Genomic DNA, 26421 nt, shown 5'->3' with positions numbered 1-26421 from the left:
TATGCTTGGTTGCGCGCTGGCGGCGTTTGCTAGCGCGAGCATGCACGTGAAGCTGCCGCGACGGGTTGTGCATAAAAAACAACGAAAGGCAAATTGATTTAGAACAATGTTTTAGAAGTCGTCTGAGTACATGGCGTGTTCGTTCCTAAGCATAAATTCTTTCTTTTTTTGATAGAGAACTTAGCTTATATGAAGAACATCTCCTCAAACATCAGTCTGAAAACACCGAACTATTTCTAAGTGCGAACACAGCCACTGCAAAATGAATCTAGCCTGCACAGCGTTGCAGCTGATGTATGAATGGGAGTTTAGTGTTCACTGAACTTTTGTGCAACCCGTCTTCATAGTAAGGTAAAGCAATGTAAACGCTTTCTTGTTATGCTCGAACATTCTCTTAACGAAGTGTTTTAAGCGCTGACGCAGGCGGCGCAACATTGTGCGTGAATTTGATTATAAAATGCGAGATCTCTACGGCCTGGATTAATGGGAAAAAAGTAATCTTGTTGTGTGTACATGTACTTCTTAAGGTTATTTATAAATGCATGCATACTAGCCTGATCGATGCCGTAGATCCAGATGTTCCTTATCTATTTATTTTTGTATTTACCATAGCTCAACTAATTAAATATAAAAAACGCAGAAACTAACGTTTGCGGTATTACTGTTGATTGCCCAGCACGTGCCATCGCACATTTGCCAACAAATGTTTCTCTGTTATTTTGTCACTTCTATGCAAGGTTGCTGTAATGTGTTGCAGTCTTGTTTACACTAACTCTCGCGCAGCTGTGGTTTTTTCGAGTAGGGCTACTGCCAGCAGCGGCTCCTTACGCTGGTACTGGCTCCTTAGTTTAAGGTGAACATGCTTTGTCTCATTGGGAGCGTACAAATCTTTTAAGGCGAAAGCCTTATATGTCTCATCTTTCAGTGAAGATTCAACGTCCTTGAGTGAAAAGAGTGTCGTCGAAGTGAAATCGTACACGATGACCACTCGGTGTAGTAACTCATTTACTACACCGCCCCGGCATCGTGTGTTATCTATAAGCAAAGGCTCGCACAACAATTTTGATGGTGCGCGGGTCACCGTCGTCATCGTGTTAGTTAAAATATAGTTAATTCAGGCACTCAAACCCACGACCTTCGGTGGGAATAGAACCCTCGAGCTTATGTGGGAGTCAAACCCACCACCTTTGGCGTTAAGGCGAAGTTGATTAATACAGCGTTAATTGAAGCACTCGAACCCACCACCTTTGGTGTTAATTAGGGTGAGGTTAATTAATGCAGAGGTAATTAAGGTAGCGCGTCAACTAAAGTACTCGAACCCGCGACCTTTGGTCGGAAAAAACAAGTAATAAGAAGCAACGACGCATTCGAATGAAAATGTCAAGTAATTTAATGAATGTCTCTCGAGCGCACAGGCTTTCGCCTTCACCCTCTTTGGCGTATGCTAAAGTGACTGTCAATTTTTTTTGTAGTTTCACACCGTATGTTACAAAATTAGAAAATTTCTATGCCTTCATAACATATAAATATCCCCGTAGAGTAATAATCGAATCTACCAATAAACGAACGAAACTAGAGAAACACGAAAGCCTCAAAATCCGTACATTCCGCGAAAACGTGCTCATTTTAGGCATTCACGGTGTAAGTTAAAATAGGAAGGTCGCACGAACTGCAGTAACCAAACTTATGCGAATAATTTGAATACAGGGTCTGCGGTCCGCTAACTTTATTACGATATCGATGCTTTTGTGCGACTTTTTGTCAGCGCTGTTCACGCGTCGGCGCCGCCACTCGTCGACGCTCTGCCTCCGGCAGGTTGTTTCAGCCGACGCTCTCTTTCTACGCTTTGTCGTTGTTGAATAAAGGACAATCAGTGAGAAAATAGGCCACCTAGGAGCTGGCTATCCCAGTCATCAAAAGTATCTCCAGCTATTAAAAAATCTTTTGAATAAACAAAACAAAACAATGTTTACGCTGCGTATACGGCAGTCTATCACGCTCGGTCGGGCACTTCTCGCAAACGACTTACTCCTCCGCGATGATACGGCGGGCATGCGTGTTCCGAGAGGGGACGGCTCCTCTTGTGACCTCCTGTGGTAGTACGCAGCCAGGCAGCGCCTCACAACAGCTGTGGGAAAGCACGCTAATGTAAGCAAAAATGATTTTCGAACAGGTGAGAGACCACGAACAGCACAAATTTTGCTCCATCGCGGTAAGAGAATGACCTGTCTCACTTAGTGCTTAAGCTCAGTATTGTTCGGCACGTTGGCACGGCCACTAGGGACCGCCAAATGGTTTTATCAAACATGCTAGGTTGGAGACGGAAGGCAACAGGAAACGCTGTATACACTGCAGAGTGAAAAATGAAGAAAAAAAATAAAAACAGAATGGTGAAGGAAGTTCCTAGTAATTTCCTTGCCTTTGCCTTGGGAAGGATGAATGGGCAGAAAAGCAGTCGCACAGCCTTTGAAACATAGCTTTTGCCGACTATGCAGCGTCACTACGCTGCAATTGCTGTGCTACTGCCTAAACATACTGCTCATTCTGGTTGCAGTGCGAAATGGACGTCAGCACAGCACACAAAAGTGCACTGCACCCCTGACAATTTCGTTAAAAACAGCCAATAATGTTGTTCTGCCTCTGTTTCACAGCGATGTACAGATATATTCCGCTTTCGGAAAGCACCTGTTCTTCAATACCCGCGATGCGAGACAGGCTGAAGTAATTGTGGGGTCGCGATGTCAAAAATGCCACTTATTAATTGGGTGGCTTTCGATACTTGTGTTTCACAACTCTGGCGAGCGCAACCTCGGACCCCACCGACGTTGCGGACGGCTTGAGCATGAGTCTAGCAGAAGTAGATCTTGATGCAGTTGCTATCACTCCACTACTTAGTAAGCTCCGGTACACAGGTTACCGGATGCAACCCGGTAGCCTGTTACCGGATGGTAACAGGTTACTATCCGGTACACATACTCCGGTACACAGGTTACCGGATGGTAAGCTGTGTACCGGAGCTTACTAAGTAGTGGAGGGATAGCAAGTGCATCAATATCTATACTTCTACTAGACTCATGCACATGCTCACGCACTTTACCGGATGGTAACCTGTGTACCTTGCGCACCATGTGTACCAGGAATGGAAGACAAAACTAGAGGCGCAATGCGTTTCGTCTTTTGTTCCTTCTCCCATTCATGTAGTTTTCAAATAACCTGTATACCGCAGTGTACTAAGATATGTGTTGTCAACTAGCTCCTCTGAAGGCCTGGTTAACCATGGCTTCATTTGAGTCGTTCACAGAAGCATGCAGGGGCCCTATACGCACAGGCAGAGTATGGCATATACATATACATGTAGGCAAACATTGCTTCAGATAAAACTGTGGCAAAATCGGTGCTGTGGAGTGAACTTGTGATAACTCGTGCATTGGCCATACCAATCCCGCCAGGTGATTGCAGACATGCCCTTCTTTCTCCCACCGGAAAAGGAAAATATGACACGGTCGGAGTGCACGTAATGTAGCACTGCAGAATGTACTGTTATGCGTCCTGTCACTGATTGCCCAACACGTGACCGGTAGCAAAATATCTTGCGCAGTCGTCTCAGCACTTAAGGCAGGCGCATCTGCTCAGCGCGAAATGTGGTTACGCACTAATCAACCCCCCCCCCCCCCCCCCCCGTCCCTGTCCCATTCAGAAAAAATAAAAAAAGGAAGGAGTATAAAAGAACCAGAAATTGGCATAAAGCTGTGCAGGAGTTTTTCGTGGGCAGTTCCTTGAACAATTCTGTTTGAACGGTTGTCTGTGTGACTTAAATCCGCGACGCTGAGCGTGTTATTTTGGTTGCGCTGTTTAATACTTCAATATTCTGGTTCTAGATCGGGAAACAGCGCAAATCTCCTAGCAGCATTCCTTAGCGCTGGATTAATTTTCACATCTGTATAATGAATCAAATTTATTAATAATTACATAATTATTTCCCGCAAATTTAATGTTGCTCAAGTACCATTTACTCATATTTTGGTACTAGTATACTCTCTGTTGGTGAAAAAGAGAAAAAAGTTATAAATAGGCTTTTATGCGCACAAAATAAAGGCACAACAAAAACGCCAGGTTGTTGGCGCATTAAAATTCATGGGTTAGTTGGTGCTTGCGGACCGACATCATATTGTAGCGCAAAAATACTGGGAAAGAAGCATTAACATCGACTGGCAGATCAGAGGTTATTGGACTTTGCACGGTCAACGTTCTGTATGTTCCCATGACGTTTTCCTGCTTCCGTTGTTTTGATTATTTCAGAATGTTCTTTTCCTCCATATTTCTATTTGACTAGCCGTCTTGTACAGTGGCCAAACTCACCATATTTGTCAGCTAATAAACAAGAATGAATATAAGAATAAGAAGGCCTCGCCATGATAGACGTGACACGTACGAGCTTGCGCGAAACTCTGCGGTCGATATTCTGAGCTGTACTTCGGCTCTCTCGCCTGGAGCTTTTATCCTACGTCCTTCGGTTTCCTTTCGCCTACATATCCGTAGACGAGCCACGCGAGGCCGAAACTCTGTCCTTCCATGGAACGAACTCTCAATTTTGCATGAGGGGAAAAAAAGAAAACAAAATAAATGCACAACAGGAAATCGGGTCGCAGGAGGCGACCGCCGTACAAGTCAAACGTGCCCGCCATCAGGAAGGAGGCCGGAAGCCAGAAACGTTTTGCGTTGTTTCTTCTTATCATGCACGCGCTTCGCTTCGCTCTTGCCTACGGGTCTGTATTTGTCCTAGCCCGTGGCGTTTTACGTGACTGGCGCTGTCCGATCTAAGTGATTAATCCCGCTGCGTCACACTGCGTCGCGTGTATACGTGTCCACTTCAGGGCGTGCCCCAATTCCTGGTTTGGAACTATGATCTTTTTGGCTGTTTATAACGGAGCAAAAGTGCTCTTTCTTGCTTGTAGTATTAAACACTGTTTTTTAAAGAAACCATAGAAAAGGCACAGCGAAAACACACCATGTAAAACGCAGTGGGCTTGAATCAGGCATTATGGCCAAAGACAAATTGTACGGTGAATCCTAAACGAAGAGTGTACGTGTCAAAATGTTTATTCAACATCATACTTCACCGCACAGCACCAGGTTCCAGAAGGCGGTCTTTCTTCTGACACGAAGTCTGGATTCGCTTTTGCTATTGGTGGAAATTATCTAGTATTATTTGTAAGACTATTAGGGATAACAATATATTTTGAAAAATTCTCCGCAGAGCAAGAGAGTGAGAGGCAGAATTATAACAGAGGAAATGCAGAGAGGTTAACCAGGCGCAGGTTAGATTTGCCACCCTGCACTGTGGAAAGGGGATATAGGGACGAAAAGACAGATACTTTGCTGTGTTCAGACAAGTGAGTATGCCGGACACAAATCGGCACGCAGGAAAAGTAGGACGTAAATGAAGAACAATATAAAAATGCGCTGCGCTGCCGCGTTCAGTAGTAATGACCACGAATGCACTGAGCCTTTGAATGTCTGCAGAGCAATCGTCATCGCAAACAGCATAGCGCAACTCCTTTAGAGCACACAGACGCAGTTACAACAGTGTCAAACTATGCTCGGTCAAGAACATTTAATATACGTAGAACATGAAAGCAGAGCTTCTTCCCTAGCATCATGCAGCCTTGAGAGTACGTACTACTTAGTGATATTTCACAGCGTTTTTGAAAACCTTTCCCTGTTTTACTTTTCTCACTGTCGATTTTGTTTCTTCGTGAAGCTTTCGCGCGTCGCCTCTGTCACAAACGGTGCGGAGCGCGTTGACCCCTCCACCTGGTACCGACATTCATCAAGCTGTAAGGTTTACTAGTTTCACTCTCAGCAAACTTTGAGAACACTTCAATAACCCTGTTTAGTCTGTTGTATTTTTTTTTCTGTTCACGCTACATGTCCGTGAGAGAAGTCACAGTGACGTCGTAGGTTGGAGCATAATTTCGATAACCTGCGACTCGTTGACGAATTGACTAAGTCTATCCCACCGAAAATGTTTTACTTATCACTCTTCGTTTTGCATTTGGCACCCATTGAAGCATGCAGGTAAAACCCACGACCTCTTGCTTAGCAGCACACTGCCGTATTGACCCACGTTTCACCCCAAGGTGCCTACAGTGGAAAAATCACCAGCCCTTTCGTTGTCGAGAAAAGGGGGGTAAGCGAAGCTTGCCGTATGTGTATCAGACCTTCGTGATGATTTTCTCTTTCTTTTTCTCTCTTTCTTTCTTTCTCTCTATTTAGCTTTCTCTCTTTCTCTCTCTCTATTTCTCTTTCTTTATTTCTTTCTCTCTCTCGTTCTCTCTTTCTTTGTTTCGTTCCCTCGGCCTATCTTCGTTTCTCTCTCTCTATTTCTTTCTCTGTCTCTCTCTTTCTTGCTTTTTTCTCTATTTTTCTTTCTTTCTCTCTTTCTTCCTCTCCCTTTCTCGCTTTCTTCCATTCTCTCTCTCTCTTCTCTCTTTCTTTTTTGTCCCTGGTATGTGCCATTGAGCTTGGACCCTTTCTGCACTATCGCCAGGATCAACGCACTTTTCAGCGTGACACCACCGCCGCCACCACCACCGCCGACACTTGTGAGCCTATAAAGCTTCGCTTAAAATCTTTAACCACGACATAAAACCGCTTGTGTGCGTCCACTGGCTTCATCCGGGTCCTCTCACGAAAACATCACCACGAAGAACAAAGTTCTGCGTTTACCTACAGTTCTGTATTTACATGAGTGCAAATAACGATGCAGCCCGTGGCTAGAGTATGCGGCTTAAAGTCGCGAAATAGGAATTAAAGGTAACGTGATAGATTAACTAGACGCCGGTGACCGTAAGCCCGCATCTGTGGCCACACTAGCTGTTGCACCAAGCATTCGAATGAACATGCTCTCAAAGCTATCGAGCGGTAACATTTTTCGAAACCATGAAATAGAGGCACTACAGCTGCACGTCTATATAGTCAAGATGCCCGAGGGCTGCAGATATTGCCGCTTCTGTGGCGGAGACAGCGGACACTGAAATATTAGTTAAAGGACGACCGCGGGTTATTTTCCTAATACCGGATGAGATTGGCAGCCAGTGGTATATTACTGATCGTGCACTGCGTAATACAATAATCGTGCAGCGGCGTCTAGCCACGAGCATTCCCCAGGCGTCCACCGTTGTTAGATGCGGTGTATAGAAGCAACGGACACGCCGAGCGCGGAGGGATGGTGAAACTCAGTTCTCGTTATTTGCACTCACAAGGTCAGGCCAGAATGGGAAGGACATGAACGGAGTGGCCATCTTATAGCCAAGTGATGGCGAACTGGTACTCGCCAACTGCACCCGCGGTATTCGCGCGCCGTCTCGATCGAGACATGCGCGAAGCTTGGCAACATACGAGCGCGGAAAGCTAACGGCTGGAAGCGATGGCTGCCCGACGGAGCGCTGACGGTCGCGGCGCGCGCAGCAAACCCAACAAACGAGCCCGGCAGAGCGGATATTGAATGGCCTCCGGTGTGTCCAGGGACGCGACCGTGTCGTGCCGAGCTGTTTGTCTTTGTCGTCCCCGCTGTAGCTTCTCTTTTTTTTTTGCCTGAAGAGCATCAAATATTGGGTCACGCGAGAGGAACAGAGAAAAAAAAAAGGAAATTTATGGTTGTGCGGTTTATGTGCGCGCGCCGGAGGGCAGCCCCGGCATGTCGCCCGTCGCAATCGCTCGTAGCATCCCAAACTGTCGCACCCTGCGAGGCTAGGCGAACAGTATAACCAAAGAAAATGTTTTACGCAGGACTAAGGAAAATTTTAAAGCCTACATGGCCCCGCAATCACAGTGATTACATGCAGAGTATGTAACGAGAAAAAAAAAGAACATACGCATAGCTTATGTTTAATATTTTTCAGTCTAATGTAGCAGCGCGAGTAGTGTATTTGATGACTATTTTTGTCAAGTGCGTGTAAAAGGTAAAAAAATGAGCAACATACACGGCGTACTTACCACTTGCACGAATAGGGAGTAATTCCTGACCACTACTAGCATAATTTAGGTTAAAGTGGTTCATGTATCCTGAGTGGCGTTCTTTGCTTTTTTTTTCCGGCCGTAAACTTACAAGATAGCCTAATGTCACGCGCATGTTTATGAAAACGCCGGATGAGTCGTTGCTCCGGGCATGAAAGAATGCACTTGTGGTTAATGGCTCAGCCGGGGTCATTGCGGTAATATCTCAATGTATACTAAAAGCAGGCAACGCGTTAGCGCTCTATATAACTTGCCGTAGTGTTCATAAATTGTAAGTGGTGATTTCATGAAGACAAATTTGATATTTTTACCATAGAATAATTATGTAGACATGTAGTCTTTTCTTCGTCTGAGGACAAGAAATCTAGCTTCGTATTACTACATCGTAAAAAGGAATAGCCGTAATTATTATAAGGTGAATAAACTTCTGTTATATTTATTTAAATAAATATAGTTACGAAAAACAAATGCTATATTTTGCTGAATTATTGAGGAGCTGATTGCTACATGTTTATATTTATGTTTATATATTTATGTTTCTATTTCCCCTTTCCCTTACCCGTAGTGCAGGGTAGCAAACCGGATGCTCTTCTGGTTGACCTCCCTGCCTTTCCTCTCCTTGCTCTCTCTCTCTCTCTTATGTTTATATCAAGCACAATAAATTGAGAGATAAAGTATAGCCGGCTCTGTATATTAACTAATGTTCGCGGACTATGTACTCTATCTGTGATAAGGGAACTTCGGATTTCAACGACTGTGTCAGAAAATTTTTTACAGCAGTGAGCAAGTCTTCTTATTTTTTTATTTTTCTTTGTTCTTTAAGTGCTCTCTTGAACCATAAAAGAAGAAACTGAGTGTCTTATTGCAATCTCTCTGTTTGAGAAACTACGCTAGCCATTCATCCATTGTTAGGCAGTGTACCACTGTGTGATTATCATGGCACAGTGATTAAAGTATTATATTGATGAGCTTGACTAAAATCACGTGTGCTTTCATTCGACGTTTCCTTCTATTTCACTTATTGTTTTACGTGATGCAGATAACGTTTACAGTAAGTGAACTATCCAAAATGATCTAATGCACCTAAAAGCACAAATGATTCGCCAATCTTTCTACATTATCTCTGTCGTTCCCCTGGAACCCCATCTAGGCTAGAGCCACAGCACTCACGACGAGATTTACATTTTATCTTAATAACATTCCTGTATATCTCTGTTGCATACCAAAAGAATATGGTGCGTATTGACTCAACGTCGTCACGATGTTCGTCGCTATGGAGATATTGTCACGTAGTAGTGACGCTTAACAGTCGTAAAACTGGGTATGACGAAACTGATTCTTTATTGGGCGAACCTGTGCCCACAAAAGCAAGCTACACTCGAAGCACAATAATAGAGGCGAACACAGTCGGCGATCGTCGAAATCTGATCAGCGGCGAAACGCGTCGGCTTTTATACCTGAGTCATCGAAGGTTTCAGATTAATCCCTGATGCCCGCGTGTCTTCCAGAAAGTTCTACCATCAGATTACATGAGCGTCGGTGACCACAGACGAAGGATAGAAGCATCGATAACGTTCGAGAAGCTTCCGATGCAGGCGATAACGTTTAACACTTGTTAGCCGGTGCAAAGCGGCCACCCGTGAAAAACATGTATACGTCTCAATATTGTGCTTTGAACATCGCGGCGAATCTGCCTTTTACACCAATTTTAGTCTCTCAGAATCTGCTATTAGTGACGAACCACTTACTTTGGAAAACGGAGTCTGCGCTTGAGTAAACTTCAAGAAATGATTCTTTGCAGCGCTTCAAAGTCCGCGGACTAATGAGGCAACTGTGGCCTCAAACGTTACTCCACACGATGCACTACACCGACTCATCACAGCAGAGCTTTGCGCAGTTAATTCCACCAGAACATTATAGATGTTCCGCAGGCAAGCTGCTGCATGGGAAATTAATGTAAAACAAGAATCTGCGGAAAATCCTGCCGCTTCTTCAACACGCTCTTGTCAATAATTTAGCTACGGTATAAGCTAAAGTTCTGGAAACGCTGAGCACTGTGAAGTATCGTCACTGTTGCACTGTGCATCATCACAACGCGCGATCAAGCCGGACGCGCGCGCTTGTCAATGGTGATGACTGGACGGCGCGCACTATACCTTCAGTTATGCTTCGGCCACGCGCTCCGCTGTTCGCATTTCTTTTCATCGCGATAGTAAATCAGCTACGCGTAACAATATTCTCAATTCACTGTACCTTTGAATTATGTATGAAAAATGTTAATCGGGAACCGTATAGCGCATGGATTCTTTGATTTTAATTTATCTTTTTTCGTCTTCTCGCACAGTTTGTCTTCCTCAATGCCGCTCAGGTGCAAACTGGTCGCGCAGATTCGATGACCCTGGCTTTAACTATTCTTGCGTCATCGGTTGAGAAAAGCCAAATAAAGTTAATGGGGGAAAGAAGTCGCTAGAAGACGCATATTTTCAATCACATCAAATATGCACTCTTCAACTGTTTGTAACCTCTCCTGAATTACATGTATGCTATTTTCATTCAAATTTCTGGTTTGCAAAGTGTGCTAGTTTCAAAAGACTATGACATGACAAACTTTGCACGCTTGTTCAATGAACGTTCTGCTTCAATTAAAAAAAGCCGTGCAAAAGTGACGTGCCTCTGAAAGGCAAGCAGAATATATTTTTCTAGTCAGCATCTATGAACAGGCAGTCTTTCAGTGCGTGTTGTCAGTTCATAGCATTGACAAACCAAATTGTGACGTGAAGAATTCTTATGGTTGTGCGCACGCTGACGTTTCTAATCGCAAATTATAAGCAGCAACATAAACGTTCTTTTTTCCAGGCGGTTGCGTTTTGCGCATGACCTGTGTTCCGAGGGTCCCGTATGCACTAATGCGTTGAAATAAAGTACGGCATTGCATGACCCTGCTAACTTCCGTCAACTATAAACAAACATTAAGTGACGGAATTTCTTTACAATATTTCAATCGCGCGGAAAATGTATGTGGGGTCACGGTTGGGCTTGTGTTGTATCTTAAATACTATGACACATCTCACAAGCCGCATTGTTTGCTATGCCTAACGATGCGCAGGTTTCTGCCGTGCTGTGACCATCCGACGCCTCATCGTACCGCGTTGGGTGCGGAACGGTACCGACACGCCTGCCGTGCTGGACTGCGAATACGTCTACAACGAGAACGACTTGAAGCTGGTGGTGAAGTGGTTTTTCAATGATGGACCCGAGCCGGTGTACCAGTGGATACCCGAGATGCGTGTCCGTGAGGCATTCGGTGTTTTGCAAGGACGCCTGGACGACACATTTTCCGTCAGCTCGCGCGACGTGTACTCACAGTACCGAGCCATACGCATCTTGAGGCCCACCTGGGAGCTGAGCGGCAAGTACACCTGCGTGGTGACTTCGCTCGCTGGCCAGGACGCCCGGCACCAGGACATGACCATCTTCGGTGAGCAGACGCTATCTCAAGTCTGTAATGCGACTGAATAAAAATCGTCTAACCAATATTGAGGGTTGACGGAGTCGTCACCATAGTTCATCCAACACCTTCAAGAGTCAAGGTTGCACGAGAGGACCGCTAGGGAAGCCACAGCGTAATTAAAGGACGCATATTTCTTTCTTTTCGACTTTTCAGTGGCGAACATGCAGGATACTTTATTCTGTCTCACGTACTGATGTCTTCACTTTGCCGAGCTATTACGTGCTCCTTGTTTAAAAAAATACCCATCAAGCAATATAAAAAGAAGTCGTACTTCATAATAGATGAGGAGAACACTATATAGTTTGGATCTGAGCAGCCTATATTTGTCTAAAATTGTTTCCAGGCCTGATTCTAGCAAAAAATATCGATATTTTGTGGACAATAGAAAAGCTCTTTGGCGGTCTAGAACCAAAAGTTACTGCAGTAGTTGTGAGTACAATCAGATATTTTCACTCGCAAAGCATCCGCCGGAACCAATACAGCATGAACGTACTAGGTGAGTAGGAAAGGGACTAAGTTTTCCTTTCTCCGCCTAGATTTTGAACAGCTGGTGCTGTTGCTTTAATGTGTGCGGAAATGAGGAATGAAGCAACTGTAATGTGAGTATGTTGGTGCGATCAGCTGGCAACTGAAAACTTATTACCGTACTATAACACCAAGTGTACAAGTCAATCCGTGTGGAAGCCATGAAGTTCATGCTCGAAAGATAAAAACACTCAAACACTCACGGCGAATATTTATCACGCCCCTTCCAATGCCCTTTCAGCCTTCGCTAGGTGGTGTGTTCTGGTGCTACTGTCACCATTATACCCACCACACCGTTTCAAAGGGGACGCTCACAGCATCCATCCATCCATCGTCAACTCTAGAAAGCTTTAGAACAAGCTCTGCCTATTCCTGCGCAACAGTGCCGCGTATCGTAATTTTACCGCTCCGTTTACGCTGACTTGTGCTAATGTTTTACCAATGCCCCTGTAAGACCCTATTCCTTTATGGCACGTGATAAAGAGCAACAAAGCTTTACATGATGCCGTGGTGCCCTGCAGGCTTTTGTTTTCGTGGCTCCCACAATAACGCTGTCACCGAGGCCACCCCTGTGCGAGCCTTTCCCGGAGGTCAATTACCTCTACGCACGCAGCAGCTATCGCACCATATCGACATTGCGTGCTTCGCTATACTTTAGGGAGAACTATACGAAGCGGAGCGGGTCGCGTTTGTTCAACGTGTGTGATTGCTGGAACGATGCGCGTGTTTCTTTTCGTCTGTTCATAGAAGCCACATTCTGCTTTATTTAGGCTCAGCTCTTACTTCAGAGGCTTAGAGAGATTCGTTTGGCCCCTGTGCAAAAAGGGAACGTCACGCAACACCATTGCTGCTCAGATGAAAAGAAGGTGAGCTTAAAAACAGTGCATATTAGATTCACGTTTTTCTCAAAGTTATTTTCGATCATGCTAACTCTGACACACGCGCCAAGCAAAGATGGATTAAGAAATGTAGCTCGTAGTCGTACAAGTTAAACTTTTTTTATAACTAGGGAAAAAGAAACGGATCACCGATTATTCTGCGTCCCTTCCAGTAAACTGTATCTCATTTTGCTGTCGAGTTCTCATGTCATATGCTTTAGTAACATAAAGGCGCATGGAAAAGGTATATGTAAGGCAAGAACTATTACCGCATTAAGAAGCCAAGCAGGTCGCTACGTTATCAATACTTTTCCCTGAGCATATCCTATTGCATAAGAGTTCTACGGAAAAGCCATGCTTCCTACGATATTCGCCATAATTTAATTCCTTCTCATGCGTTACCTCACTAAAGCAATCACTGAAAGTTGGGCTTTCTAGATTATGGGAACCTCAAGAATCACGTTATTCTTGGAACGCAGATATTTTCCACATTGCGGTTTCGGTAAGAGCAATTAGTGCACCTAAGCACGTTTCAAACGTCTAGCACCTCTTTCTTTGACGGTGACTCATAACAAAATAGTTTTGCTCAAGTTTTCTTAGGAGCAGCCATTGCTGAATATCGTTTTATTCAACCTACCCTTAGGAACTAAACGTAGAACGGGACATACATCAGCTAATCTCGCCATAGGAAATTCCTTCTTTGTTTGCGTAGCTTTATACGTATTATAGCTAGGTACGTTTTAGTCACCTTGTTAAGACTAACTAGGACTGTCCTAATGCTGGTATTTTTTGTTTCTTTTGTATGGCACAATACCCCTGCGACAGTGAAGGCAAACGTGAGCTTGAATATGTTAAAGAAAGTGCCGATTCCTTATCCTATGTAGCGTGTGCTTCTGAAGTCTGAAACGCACAGGGGTACTCTCCTTAGCGCTTTGAATTTGCAGTCTTGGTATCTGGTGAACAGTGGTACTGTTTTACATTGCAAAAAAGGATAAAGCACAAGAAGCCTTGTTACACTGAATTTGGAGCACAAATTAGAGGGTTCCTGCTTCTTCCCAAACGTGTTACCGCTAGCGGTTTACCGGGTTACCGAGAGATATAAGGCCGCAACAAGGCTAGCAGCGAATTTTTTTGAGATTTTGTCTAACCAGAATTCCTTGGACACAATTTTCTTGTTTCATAGGGTTCTTGTCGAAGAAGCATTAAAAAAGACAACGTGTTCGAGACTATGCCGCTGTGAAAAAATTACATCAGTAGCGAAGTAAAATACTATTGTTTACTGCAATATTAGCTCTGTATTTGTCTGTTTGAAGTCTGCACCACCGCATGGCGCCAACAACCGGACCACTAACCTCAAAAAATAAAGCAGGCTAGGTGCTTGTTTGTCACCAATCCGTTTCAGAGGGGGTGCTCATCATCATGCTCATCCTCATAATCATCACATTTACGCTACCGGCAATCCGCAAACGATCTGAAAACGGTAAGACGTTTGCGGATAAACTAAAACTCTATTATTGAAACTACTAGCCGTTTGGGTTCCATCGCCACTGTGCACCTATCGTATTTCACTTTCGTGCTAAATTATTCCGAAACTTTATACACCTTGAACCTATGGAAGCACAAACTGCGTGTTCTAGAGAGTGACACCACCTGCTCTTGTTCAGCTGGTAGAGCATTTCGTATGTGATGAGGAAGTGGCGAAGTCAACCCGACCAACCGCCTCTTTCAATCCTGTCACTCTGATTACCATTTTTCGTGGGAAATATACAATCCGATGACACGTTGCTGTACCAGACAGTAGGATTAGCGCATTCTTTTGGAGATTCAATAGCTTATCGTACTTTTACCTATATGCACAAATTCTATTGTTTACAATGAGCACCCCAGTCAATTACCGCACAGAAGGTTTTGAGTACGCGCATATCGCTTGCTGGCAGCTCGATGTTCATTCATCATTACGACGAACCATAATTTTCAACAGACTGCCCATAAATATTTCTTAGGCAGTGCCAAGGTAACAATAGCTAATACGTCGCTCAAGGCAACACTATTTCTCAATGAAGAAAGTGCTTTTGAGAAGGTAAGAAAAGAACATTACCTTTAGAATTCATGCCAGCAAGATATTCTTCAGATTAATAAATACACAAGTACACTATTCTTTCGTAGAGTTGTATAGAGATGTTATGAGTGCCCATGTTGTTTTTTCTCCTATTAGAATGCGGTGAAAGCAAAAAACCAAACCCGGACGAAAGATGGTTTTACAAATGCAGCATCGTCCTACAGATGCCATTGCGTTGGCTCATCATTAACGTTAGTAAAGCTTACTCTCAAAGTTATTGCCAGTGAATCTTATAGTCAGTTTTCTTTTATGGTCTCTGAGACCGCCAAGTACTTTCGCGCATTACAATGGTAACATGTCACGTTGCATGTAAATGCTTACCTTAGCAATCAACCTCATTTGTCAAACATTCACTCTATTTTACTTTTGCCGACAACCTGAAATACGGCTTGCAGGTTGTGAAGAGTACACCTATTCAGTACATTTTCCTTAGTTTCGACGATTCCTATGAAGCAACGTGTGTGGAAAAAGTATTTTTCCCTCCTCATTTCTATTTCACGTTCATCTTCTGTGCCAAACTTTGCAGTGCCTGCCAAGTCATTCTCCTTCAACTACAGCAGCTCGACGGCGTCATCGGATGAACAGTTCCGGTCCCGTTCTACGGAAAGTGCCGTGAGACTGCTGTGCATGGCTCGGGGCACGTACCCTAGGCCAGAACTCAAGCTTTTCCTGATCAAGGGAGGAGCTAGGAGGGCAGCTGGTGACGCGGGCCTCCGAACTTACACTACGGCCACAATAGAAGAAGGGCTCTTCGACGTAGCCCTTCATGCCGACATGAACGAAGGCCAGCTATCCACGTTGGCCGATCTCTTCGAGTGCGTGTTGGAAATCCCATACAGCAATTATGTGATGACGCGGAGAATGAGCCTCGCGCGTGGTAAGCTGGCACTCCACGTTTTCTTGATTCATTGCTCGTTTAGGTTGAAAGTCTCAATGTCTCACAGTGATTATGAGAGATGCTTTAATATTAGGACTGAGCAGAATCACAAGCTCACGTAACCCCGCACTGTGCATTGCATTCGTATTGAAATTCGCTGCCATGTGACACATTTGCCGAATTCGCAGTGCTTAAATGACCATGCTCTACTTTAAAATTACATTATCCCAGCGCAAGTCTATCACCGGGTTGTTTCCCTTCAGGAACGAAGGGCAGCTCCTCTAGATTCAGCATTGGTTTAAGCATTACCACATTTTCCCTTTAAAAAGAAATTGTGTCATTAAACTTTTATGAAAGTGTGGTTACAATCGGATGACACAAGTACCGAGGTGACATCGGCCCTAAATGTTAGTTAGGTTGCGTAACAACCACGTTTATTGAGTGATCGTGTCCACTACCAACTGGGCAGCATATTTCCATAAACTAAAGGTTTTGCAACAAGTGAATTCGTTTTGCGGGAGAGTGTTCCAGCTAAAAAACCATACTGATTGCGTTTGGCACCGAACTCGCCACACAGGTTTACTCTGATTTTCATCTAAACTAATAAAGTGTCGAATTCGACGCAAGTTATGCGTTGAACGGCCACTATATTTTGTTATTCTGCAAGCTGAAATTGCAGAGTCCTTACTGCACTGTACTTTTTGCCTCTTACAGAACTCACCTGGGGAGCTTATGGTAAGTTACTTCTTGGCAATGATACAATGGCGCATGCTCACCTGAACCAGACTGCCTAGGCAAAGTTGGTCATCCATTGTGTTTTAGATGAGTATTATCCACGCTCAGACGTGTGCCATGTCGCAATGCACAGTCACAATATTCAGATCCTTATTTTAATTATCTCATTGCAAAACTTGGCCCCCCAATGCCATTCCCAGCATTAGAGAGCTCCAGCAAGCAATGTGAGGTGAAAACCTGGTACTATTATGCCCAAGATCAAGAACGGCACTTCAAATGATATTGAATGTGTTCAGGAACACCATCGAACGTACGCTGATGAAAACCGAGATTAATCCTCTCAGTTTTTTTCTCTTCACTTCATGTCCTACTGCTATATTTTTATTTGCTTTGCGACGTTCTTGCGTCCATGCTGTTCATCTTATATAAAGGATATCATAAATGTGAGACTGGCGATAACGGCAAATTAAGCGAACAGAACTTATTAAAAACACGAAAAATCCAATGGACCATGGTCGACCGGTTTGAGCCAGACGTCGTACAGAGGCACCTGGAACCGACAGGGCCTCGCGAACTCCTGTGTGGCTGGCCGAAGTGTACGGAGCGCGTGCATAGCACGACATGCTTTAGTTGTCGCAGCTGCCGAACCTATGTTTTCGTTTCAATTGGAAACTTGATTAAACTCACCATGTGCGAATCCTTGCTGCAGCATTTTTAACAAGAAAGTGTGCTCTGCCTAGATCCAGCGAAAACTTGTCCGATGTACGAACGTCTCGAAACACACAAAAGAAACCTCCGCTTTCGTACTCTGAAGCCTAATTATTAATGAATGTAGCATAACTTTACCTTACGTGCACCTCACACAGACAGACAAGGGCTTCTTTGAGCAGTTATAAGGCAATATTTTGGAATTTATTTTTTGCGGGTCGTGTGTTACTGGCTCTACATTGGCGGCCAACTAGAAATTTATACGGCTGCGGCACTGAAAGCTGATGATGTCATCCAGCAAAGCCACCTGCGTTGAAACCCCGAAGCGGTCGTATGACCATGGTGTGGGTGAGAACGCGCATACAGTGTCAGTGATGAATCTTCTTCATGAACAGCCACTAAAGGGAGGCAGTTTGGCCACATACCAATTCACCGTTACTTCGGTTATGTCTATTACACAGTGTATCCTTCGTGGTGCTGCTTACGCAGTGCAGCAGCTCAGGCCCCGCGAATTTGCTATCGCTGTGATTGTTTCACCCAAAGCGAAACGAATTGTTAAAAGACTGTACATTTATGGTAATATATTTGTGAATGTGCAGCAAAGTTGCCACTGCTTCTTAGAATACATATTTCCCTTTCGTGCTAAGACCAGCTCCTCTGAAATGAGGAACCAAACAATATCTTTAGAAATCCTGGGTGATCTTATTTGCGAACAGAGAAACGTCACGTCTTTAACTGAGTCTCCTTTTAAGCACAACTTCGCGGTTGTCTTTGGTTTATTTATTTACACAACAATATCGGTCGGTGGACCGACCTCAGGTACATAAACCTAAGCTAACCGCGAGGTTCAATTGGCATCTCACTTTTATCTCTCTTTCTCTCTCTCTCTCTCTCTCTCTCTATATATATATATATATATATATATAGAGAGAGAGAGAGAGAGAGAGAGAGAGAGACTCACGTACCGTAACCTCGGGAACCTCATTGCCGCTGACAGTTTCTGGTGCGCTACTCGTTTGAGTGTTACGTAATAAATGTGTTGCTGTTCTTGCAGGCTCTTCTGCCGCGTCCTCCGTGACGGTCCTGTCGTTTTATTGCATTGCCCTGAGCTTAAGCATCTATATTGTTACTACGTTACAGAGCAATGGTGAGTCATGCGATCCCCAATTGACTCGCACTTAAATTTTCTACAGCCATGATTATTTTCTGTATAAAAACGGGACGGCTATAGTTTCCGACGCCCAGGTTAGCTGTAATTTCTACACATTGTAAGATACCTGCCATTGAAGGTACCTTAGGGCACTCCTTTTTTATAAAGACAAGAAAGCGTAAATGTTTCGTATACTGAATATGATTGAAGTATCTGGATCTAATGTGTATTCCGGTTTTACACACACGTAAAACACGAGCCAGAATGTGTATAAGACCTGGCTTACACCAAGAGACTTCGACTTCTTTTATGAGCGGTAGTAGCATAAGATTGTTTTACAAGGTCTTATTGAAAATCAGATGTTCGAGCAAATTACTTGGTCATTTTTACTGCAAGAAAAAAAATGGTGCTTTATCTATAGTGGTTTACTTTGCGCAAACACACCCATGACGCGGTGTTGTTCCTTTGCTACCGAATAAAGGTGACGCTTTCGCTCTTACTCGTTCTTTTCCCACCACTTGTAGGTACCGAAAAGCAAATAAGCTTAAGAAAAAGGAGTTTTCAAGTAGAGTAGAAAAGTACATCCTCCACTGTAAAGCGCACTAACGTGCTGTTTATTTCTCTAATAATCATCAAACACACCAAGCAGGGGCATATTTTCACACTCTACACTTCTCTCAGCATAACGGTCACTCTTACACCGTAATTATGCAAACTTTCTGCTGAACAATAAATGCGACAGAGGCATCCAAAACTGCTTCTTAATAGATTCTGCTCAGGCAACCCAATCCCAACGAAGACTTTAACAGTACAATTTTACAGTCTTCATGGTAATTTATGTGCCAATGTTTCCTGAAGAACAAACTAACACACGAATTGTGCGGCTTTCCCTTGCGAGTCTGTATGGCGAAATTGATTGTCTGGAGCATTTTGATTGATTCTTATTTCGTGCATTCACGCAGGTTGCTATGATGGAAGGCATCACATATTCAAAGGCTTCCCGAACAAACAAGAGGGCACGTAGCGCTGTTACGATCTGACGGTCCGTGATTGTGTGGCTGTTTTAGGAAACTCAACTGCGGGATTCGTGAACATGGTGCCTCTTTCATCAGAACCAAATCGTTGCCAGAATGGTGTGACAACGCGTATAGGTGTCTGTGCAAACAACGCAAGTGAACGCCATTGTACGCCTGGAATGCTGCGACAACAACCTGTCAACGCTACCAGTGGATGAAGCACCTCTATCACCAAACTTCACCATCGTCCAATGCCATTTGCGCATTTATGGCACAACGTCTACGATACAGATGGAGCCATGTGCCCGAAATGGGTCTTACTTTCTTTTGTGAAAGTATATTGATCGCTTTAAAACGTAGGAGTTGATTCGCTGCGTTTGTTACATTACGGCATTTGCTCTAACCCTTACACGTGGCCTCGATTTGGTTTCAAGGCTCACAGAATGCACACCGTGGCACTCCTAGAAGTTGTCATCGAAATATATAAAATTGATCAAAGGCAAACTTTATTGGACAATGTGTGCTTCGCGCCGTGCAAATAAAAGAAAGTGCTGTTGTACAGAGCAGTTTCACTGGCAGACTGTTAGTGAATAATGTTTTGCGTTGCGCTAACCTAGTGAAGTGTACCAACAATCACGTGCAAGCTGATGCAACCGTAGACGCAGTTGACGGAATGATTCCTGCACTGACATTTAACGGTTTACTGAACTTTCCAAAAGGTGAGTTTGGCTTTCACTGCACTAAGTTTCAAACGACTCCTGCATTCAAAAACCACTTTAAAATGAGTGGAGGTCTTTGAATTCAAGTACCAGACTTAAGGATTCTCAAACAGTAAAATAATTCGAAAATTTAGCTGCACGTAATTTGTTTCCGCACTTTGTTCTGCGCTTAGCTCAGAATCGAAGTGATGTCATTTGTATGAAACATGAAATTACATATTGCAGCCAAAGGAAGCAGTACAGTTTAGCGGTCACATGGGCTCTGAGCTCATTTACTACGATAATAACAGAATCTCTCAATGGAAACCGCGATCTTCTCAAGAAGGTCTTTGCCGAACGCGCAACAATGGCGTTGTTCGATGCAGCGACGCCATCGTGATCTCCGAAACGCACGCGTAAACCACCCTCACAGTCTATGTAAAACATGAAAGTCCACAAAAATTAACATAACGCTCTGGATAGCGCATATATGCAGCCTTCAAATTCAAGGCGTCAGTTTATTCCTCAGTGTTGTTGGTGAACAAAGCTTCTGGTTCCTTCGCGCTCTGGCGAGGGTAAAGTGGTGAGCGAGGAGGTGGCCTGATGATATTGATGGCGAGTCGTTGTCGGCGTAACCGACAGAATAGTACAGTAAACACATTTCAAAACTGCATTTGCTCCGCCAGTACATTGCTGTGCCAATATATATATATATATATATATATATATATATATAAGAGACTGCTCGTGAGTATTTATTCCGACTCTTTCCTCGCGCCAACCATTGACGTGACTAATAATACTAACACACTTTTGTCCCAGCTAAACGGAATCGAAACACATCTTACAGTGCATAATCAGACCCGACAATGCGCCCATGTTAATGTGTCGCAGAACGAACTCTTCGCTAATTACTCAGCTACAGCATAAATTATGGACTAGAGTGGTTGTGCTTTTTATGGCTCACAAATAGGTAGGACAAACCCGAAGTCCGGGAAGACATAAGGCAGCATTACAATCAAGGCTTTTATCATAAATTTTGAAGTTTCCACCACAAACCCGTGATACACAAGTTCCACATCGTGCTACATGCGCATTAACAGCTATTGAACAATTGATTATGTGTCAAGTTGTAATCGTGGGTACATAGAGCAGGGACGTGTCGTACGAGTGCATGATATGGCTATATGGTTAATACCGCGGCTGACATCATTACATATAGCACTCGCTCAGCATGCATGCATGGAAATTGCTGCACACATGCCAATTTTTTTTTTACTGTTAGATCAGCCTCTAATGAAATGCCATCCGAGGCACGGCATAGCAACGCAAGAAAAGAACAGAAAAAAAACGCGATATCGAGATTATAAGGTTGTCAATCAAAAAACAAGTGGGTGCATGGGAAGCTTAAAGGAAGGAGTCGAATTGTTGTAAGATATACTGAATGCGTGTCAGTTCAGTTTATTTACAACATGCATTACTGTGAGATTTAGACAAACATTTGCAGATGTTTGACTTCTGAAACAGGTTGGTAACCGCATGAAATAATGCTGGAGATCACTGCAGAAAGAATGAAAGTAATTCCCCAAAAATTTACAAGTAGCACGCCGTTGTTGGATAGTCAAAGTCGACGCCGCCAACGTAACTCAGAGTGTTTATTTCTATTTTCGAAGTCTATCCCTCTGACACTTTTTCTGGTGGTATTACCGAAATAAGCCCACTGAACTCACTAGCGTTGACGAAGTGCTTCTTCCTCATGAAGTTCCATGGAGTGATAAAGTGAAACACCACTTAACCAGGTGGCTTCCTGCGGTTAAAAATCGGAAATTGAAACTAAACCTCTAAGGTTTCTCTAGCGTCCACGTGATCAGGGCCGATCGCCAAGGGTGCGTTTAGGAGTCGGGAAAGATGTGCAGAAGCATCCTGACGAGTCCTTTCGCTAATTAGTGCACATGATTGATGCAAACAATGCATCGGCTTCTTTAAGCGTTCTTGAATATTTTTGAGGCCTGTGTTGGTTCGTGCATGCCTGTAACATATGCAATGGCGCGTCAATGTTTTTTAATAATTGCGTGTGGTATAGCTAAGCGTTCTGACATCTTTGTGCATTTATGTGTGTCATTGAGCGTTTCAACCACTTCAAGGTACAAGGTACCACGAACGAAGAGGAGCTTACGCCGCATGAAGCCACGCCAATCTAATCCAGTGGTTCAGCCAGCCGCTTATTCGTTACCATAATCTAGTCCTTCATTCCCCTACATTGGGAGAAAATTTTAATAAAACCGTTGAGAAAACGCCCGTAGTTTTCTGCCGGGATCAGATGAAAGGTAGCGAAAATCAATACCATCATCCACTTCCCCTGATGAAGAGATGAAGTTGGTCAGAAACGATTACCGGCTGCGCTTGAAGCGGGTAGGCTTGACAGCGCCATTTCGGCGGATGAAATGGTTTTCAATCCGTTTTAGTGGCATTCTTATCCTTCCGTTGCACGCCGCCGCGATTTTCGACCACCCACCGCAAGTTAAGTAAGGCTAAGCGGACCAATCGGAGAAGCCGGCACCACCCTCTTCATGCGGCTGTCTATTTTCACTGTGCTGGCTCGGCCCCATCGAAACCCTCTCCACTAGAGCGTGCTCCTCGCCTCTTGTGAGCCAATTAGATAAGAAAAACCGCTGAGTGTAGAAAATGTTATTGGTTTTGAAAGCGAACAAAGGTGACCAACTATAAGCGAGGAGAGTGTTTGATTGGGTTGTTCAGACAACGCTGCGGGTCACCGCCCGATGCTTGCGTCAGTGGTTACGTAAATTTGACGTAAGGAGTTTTGAATCAAAATAGTTCGGAATCATTTTACGTTATTGCGCCAAAGGGTTGCATAATACCAAAACGACACCCCCAACTGAAAGAGAGCTGAGGAGAGGCGCATTCTGCTCGAATAGCACCAAAAAAGGGGCGCATTTAAAGGGTCACTAAAGGGAAAAGTGATTTCTTTTGTATCAGTACATTACCATTTCACAAATCTGAAAACACCACTCTTATCGTGAGAAGCCGCTTGATAAGCCAGAGAGAAACGATAAACGTAGAAGGCGTCACCCGAGCAGCCACGCGCGCGCAGGCCGGGCCGCAAGGCTCCGGTGGGAGGCCGCGTTCGACGGCGCGCGCTCGCGCCCGGGCGCTGTACCTTGAAAGCCGTCTGCGGCGGGGCACAGTCCATCCTCTCTGCGCTGCTCTCGCGGCGCGTTAATGCGAGCAGCGGGACGATGGTCAATTCGTTCGCTGCTTTTGCCACGTTTACTTGCCACAGCGTTGTGACAGCGAGTTTCCGCGGTCATCGAGTGAGATGCGTTCATGTTTGCTTGTGTGCGCGTGACACTATGCCTGTTAAATGAGTATGCCTTTGTTTACAAGTTTATACGGCCGATACACTTACTATTCTTACTTCGTATAGCTGTCCCAGTTTGCTATCGCAATTGATATTTCGCCTTTCGAAGGAAATTGCCACTTTTTGTTTTTGTTTACGGGGAAGTAAAACAGTGCAGTTCATTCATCAGGCAGCTTTATTTAGATGTCGTCTTACTGCTCGGTATCAGGGCAGCTGCATGTGTGGCTTGTACACGATATTACTAACAAGATTTAGAGATGTATCTTATTATTCTTTTTCCTGAATCTGAGAGCTTTCACAAATAACGCATTCGGTCTGTCGCAGTAAGCTAACGCAAGATAATGAACTCAGCGTTCCGTCACGAGGTCAGAAAACTAGGTACTGCTGAAATGAGCGATGCAGAAATAAAGCAAAAGAAAAGAATTGACCACCCCTCCACTACGGTGAAGAGGGGTGCAAGCAAAGCTTCTGTTCACTCGTTTGTGGCACGAGCGCGTGCCGAGCACGAGCCGAAACCGAAGTGCGCCAACGAGCTAGCTGCGGAAGACTTCCATTCCGTAAAAATGGCTAACCAGCGAAGCTGAAACGTGCGCCCCCGGTGTTTATCACTGGGTTAATCCCAAGGGTTCATTAGAGTATTTCTCAATTATGAGGTTACACACTCGTTCGGCGGCGACGTAGAGAACGACGTCACTGACGGCATGCGTGGTTATTACCATGCGCCCGCCATTGCCGCTTGCGATTCTTTGTAATTAAATTGCTTCATAATTAAATCTGTCCGTTAGGTGAGACAATGCATGGCTCATACCCCCGTAAACACGGCCTCCCCATTACGACGACAAAAGTGAAGAGAGAGAGAAAAAACATTTATTTGGACCATCGAGGTCGTTGCTGTTGAGGTCGAGTGGGTGGCATCCTCAATCCAGGACTCCACTGGCCATGACTGCTCGACGAACTTGCTGGACGAGAGCTTCTTGTCTCACCAGAGTATCGCCGGTCAGCTGTACCTCCCACCGCTCAAATGACGTGCTAGGCGTCTTTAAGTGTTGAGGTTTGCCCCCGCACCCCCTCGAGATGTGAAAGAGTGTAGGGCATGTGCCGCCGCACCAGGGGCAGATGCCGCGATATGCTTGTGGGTAAATTTTGCTGTATCTGAGTAGGCTTAGGAAATCATTAGTGAAATTCTACGCTGGAATGATGAGCGGCAAAGAAGCCAGCCGTGGAAGCAGACGACGACGACGAACGCGGGAGCAGTGCCACGAGCACGAGCACGAGCCAACGAGCCAGCTGCGGAAGAAGACGACGCTCGAGCAGCTCTGAGAGCAGCTGGGTTTTTTAGCGTTAAATGGCCGCCGCAGGCTAGCGTATACAAGCTCCGCTTGAAAAAGAAAGGAGACACATTTCGCTGGCGTATAATCCACTCAAGCATAAGACAAGTACGTGAGGTCATAGACCCATATGAATGAAGTCATGTATTTACAAGAGGAGCACAAAACACGCAATAAGTTACTGGTCGACGCCGGATGTATAGCCACTAAACATGCTCGCGACACCTTCAACAGGCTCTGAAGATGTCCCTTAAGTCATATAAAAGCGCCAGATACCGTCCTTTAGGCAGGTATAGGCTCAATATAACCTTTTCATTTATAGATAATTATCATGTTCTAAGGAGCACAGTCCACTTGTGTAGTGAAAATCAATACTTTTTTTCTGTAAAACGTACTGAGGCAAGTTGCGTGATTACACGATTTGTATGTAAACTATAGTGTGACTAGACAAAATAAGAAAAGTTGTGAAAGCAGTGGGAAAAAAGCGCCATCTCATGATTTCCGAGTTTTATATTCTGCGCCTTTTTTGACCAAGTACTAGCAGATATTTTTCTTCGTAATAAAAGAGTCTGGTCTTTGTTTTTTGTGCTGAAAATAAACGCTCATCGTCATCATCAGCCTATATTTATGTCCCCTGCAGGACGAAGGCCTCTCCCTGCGATCTCCAATTGCCCCTGTCTTGCGCTAGCGTACTCCAACTTGCACCCGCGACTTTCCTAACTTCAACATCCCACATGGTTTTCTGCCGTCCTCGACTGCGCTTCCCTTCTCTTTGTTTTTCGTGCTGAAAATAAACGCTCAACATCTACTAAAGTTAGCTGAATATACTTGCAACCTCGAAACGTTCGATGATACCGATCATGAGGGCGCCGTAGTGGGGGTTTGCGGCATAATTTTGACCACCTGGGATTTTTAAGGTAGACCTAAATCTGCGTAAGCAAGCGCTTCTTCATTTCACTCCCATTAAAATGCGGCCGCCGCGAATCGGTTCAAACCCACGACCACAAGCTCAAACAGCGCAATGCAGCTAAAACAGCCACAGGGACACCGCAACGGGTCGATCTTTTAAATCTTTAGCACTTCTTTCACTAACGTATCTTCCCGACTGTTGTCCGCGATATGTCATTTGCATGCAAGGGCGAATTTGGGTTGTACAATTTTTCTTTCTTAGATAGTCCGCGCCCGCAGGACAGTCGGCAAGGCCGAACATCGACATAAATTAGGCGCTCTATTCTGTCTGCAACCGGAAAACAGTTGGTATGCAAAAATTTTATTGTCATCCAGTAAAAGCCTAGGTACTTTATTAGGCTGTATATAGGGTGTTACAGCGAACAATTTCAAAAATGTTTATAAGTTGCCTGTGGCAGATAGCACAATTGTAATTAGTGAGCTGGTCTACTCGAAGAGGTGGACATTACTTATACATAAAACATAATTGGCTTATCGACTAATTAAAAATCACTAATTAGGTTTTTAAC

General features: G+C 44.4%; 1 protein-coding gene across 1 annotated transcript in view; it reads left to right on the top strand.

The window, feature by feature from the left end:
* Positions 1-20112, top strand: part of LOC119455506 (uncharacterized) — a 50018-nt gene extending 29906 nt beyond the window's left edge. Inside the window, exons 2-6 of the mRNA XM_037716916.2 lie at positions 11126-11497; positions 15579-15929; positions 16644-16664; positions 18427-18519; positions 19485-20112. Coding sequence (XP_037572844.1) covers positions 11126-11497; positions 15579-15929; positions 16644-16664; positions 18427-18519; positions 19485-19546 — 899 coding nt within the window. The 3' untranslated portion in view covers positions 19547-20112. The remainder of the gene's footprint in view (positions 1-11125; positions 11498-15578; positions 15930-16643; positions 16665-18426; positions 18520-19484) is intronic.
* The last annotated feature ends 6309 nt before the right edge of the window (positions 20113-26421 follow it).

Source organism: Dermacentor silvarum, chromosome 6 (assembly GCF_013339745.2).
Source record: "Dermacentor silvarum isolate Dsil-2018 chromosome 6, BIME_Dsil_1.4, whole genome shotgun sequence".
NCBI classification, from domain to species: Eukaryota; Metazoa; Arthropoda; class Arachnida; order Ixodida; family Ixodidae; genus Dermacentor; species Dermacentor silvarum.
Note: the sequence above shows the minus strand (reverse complement) of the source record. Positions and strands in the feature narration are given on the sequence as shown.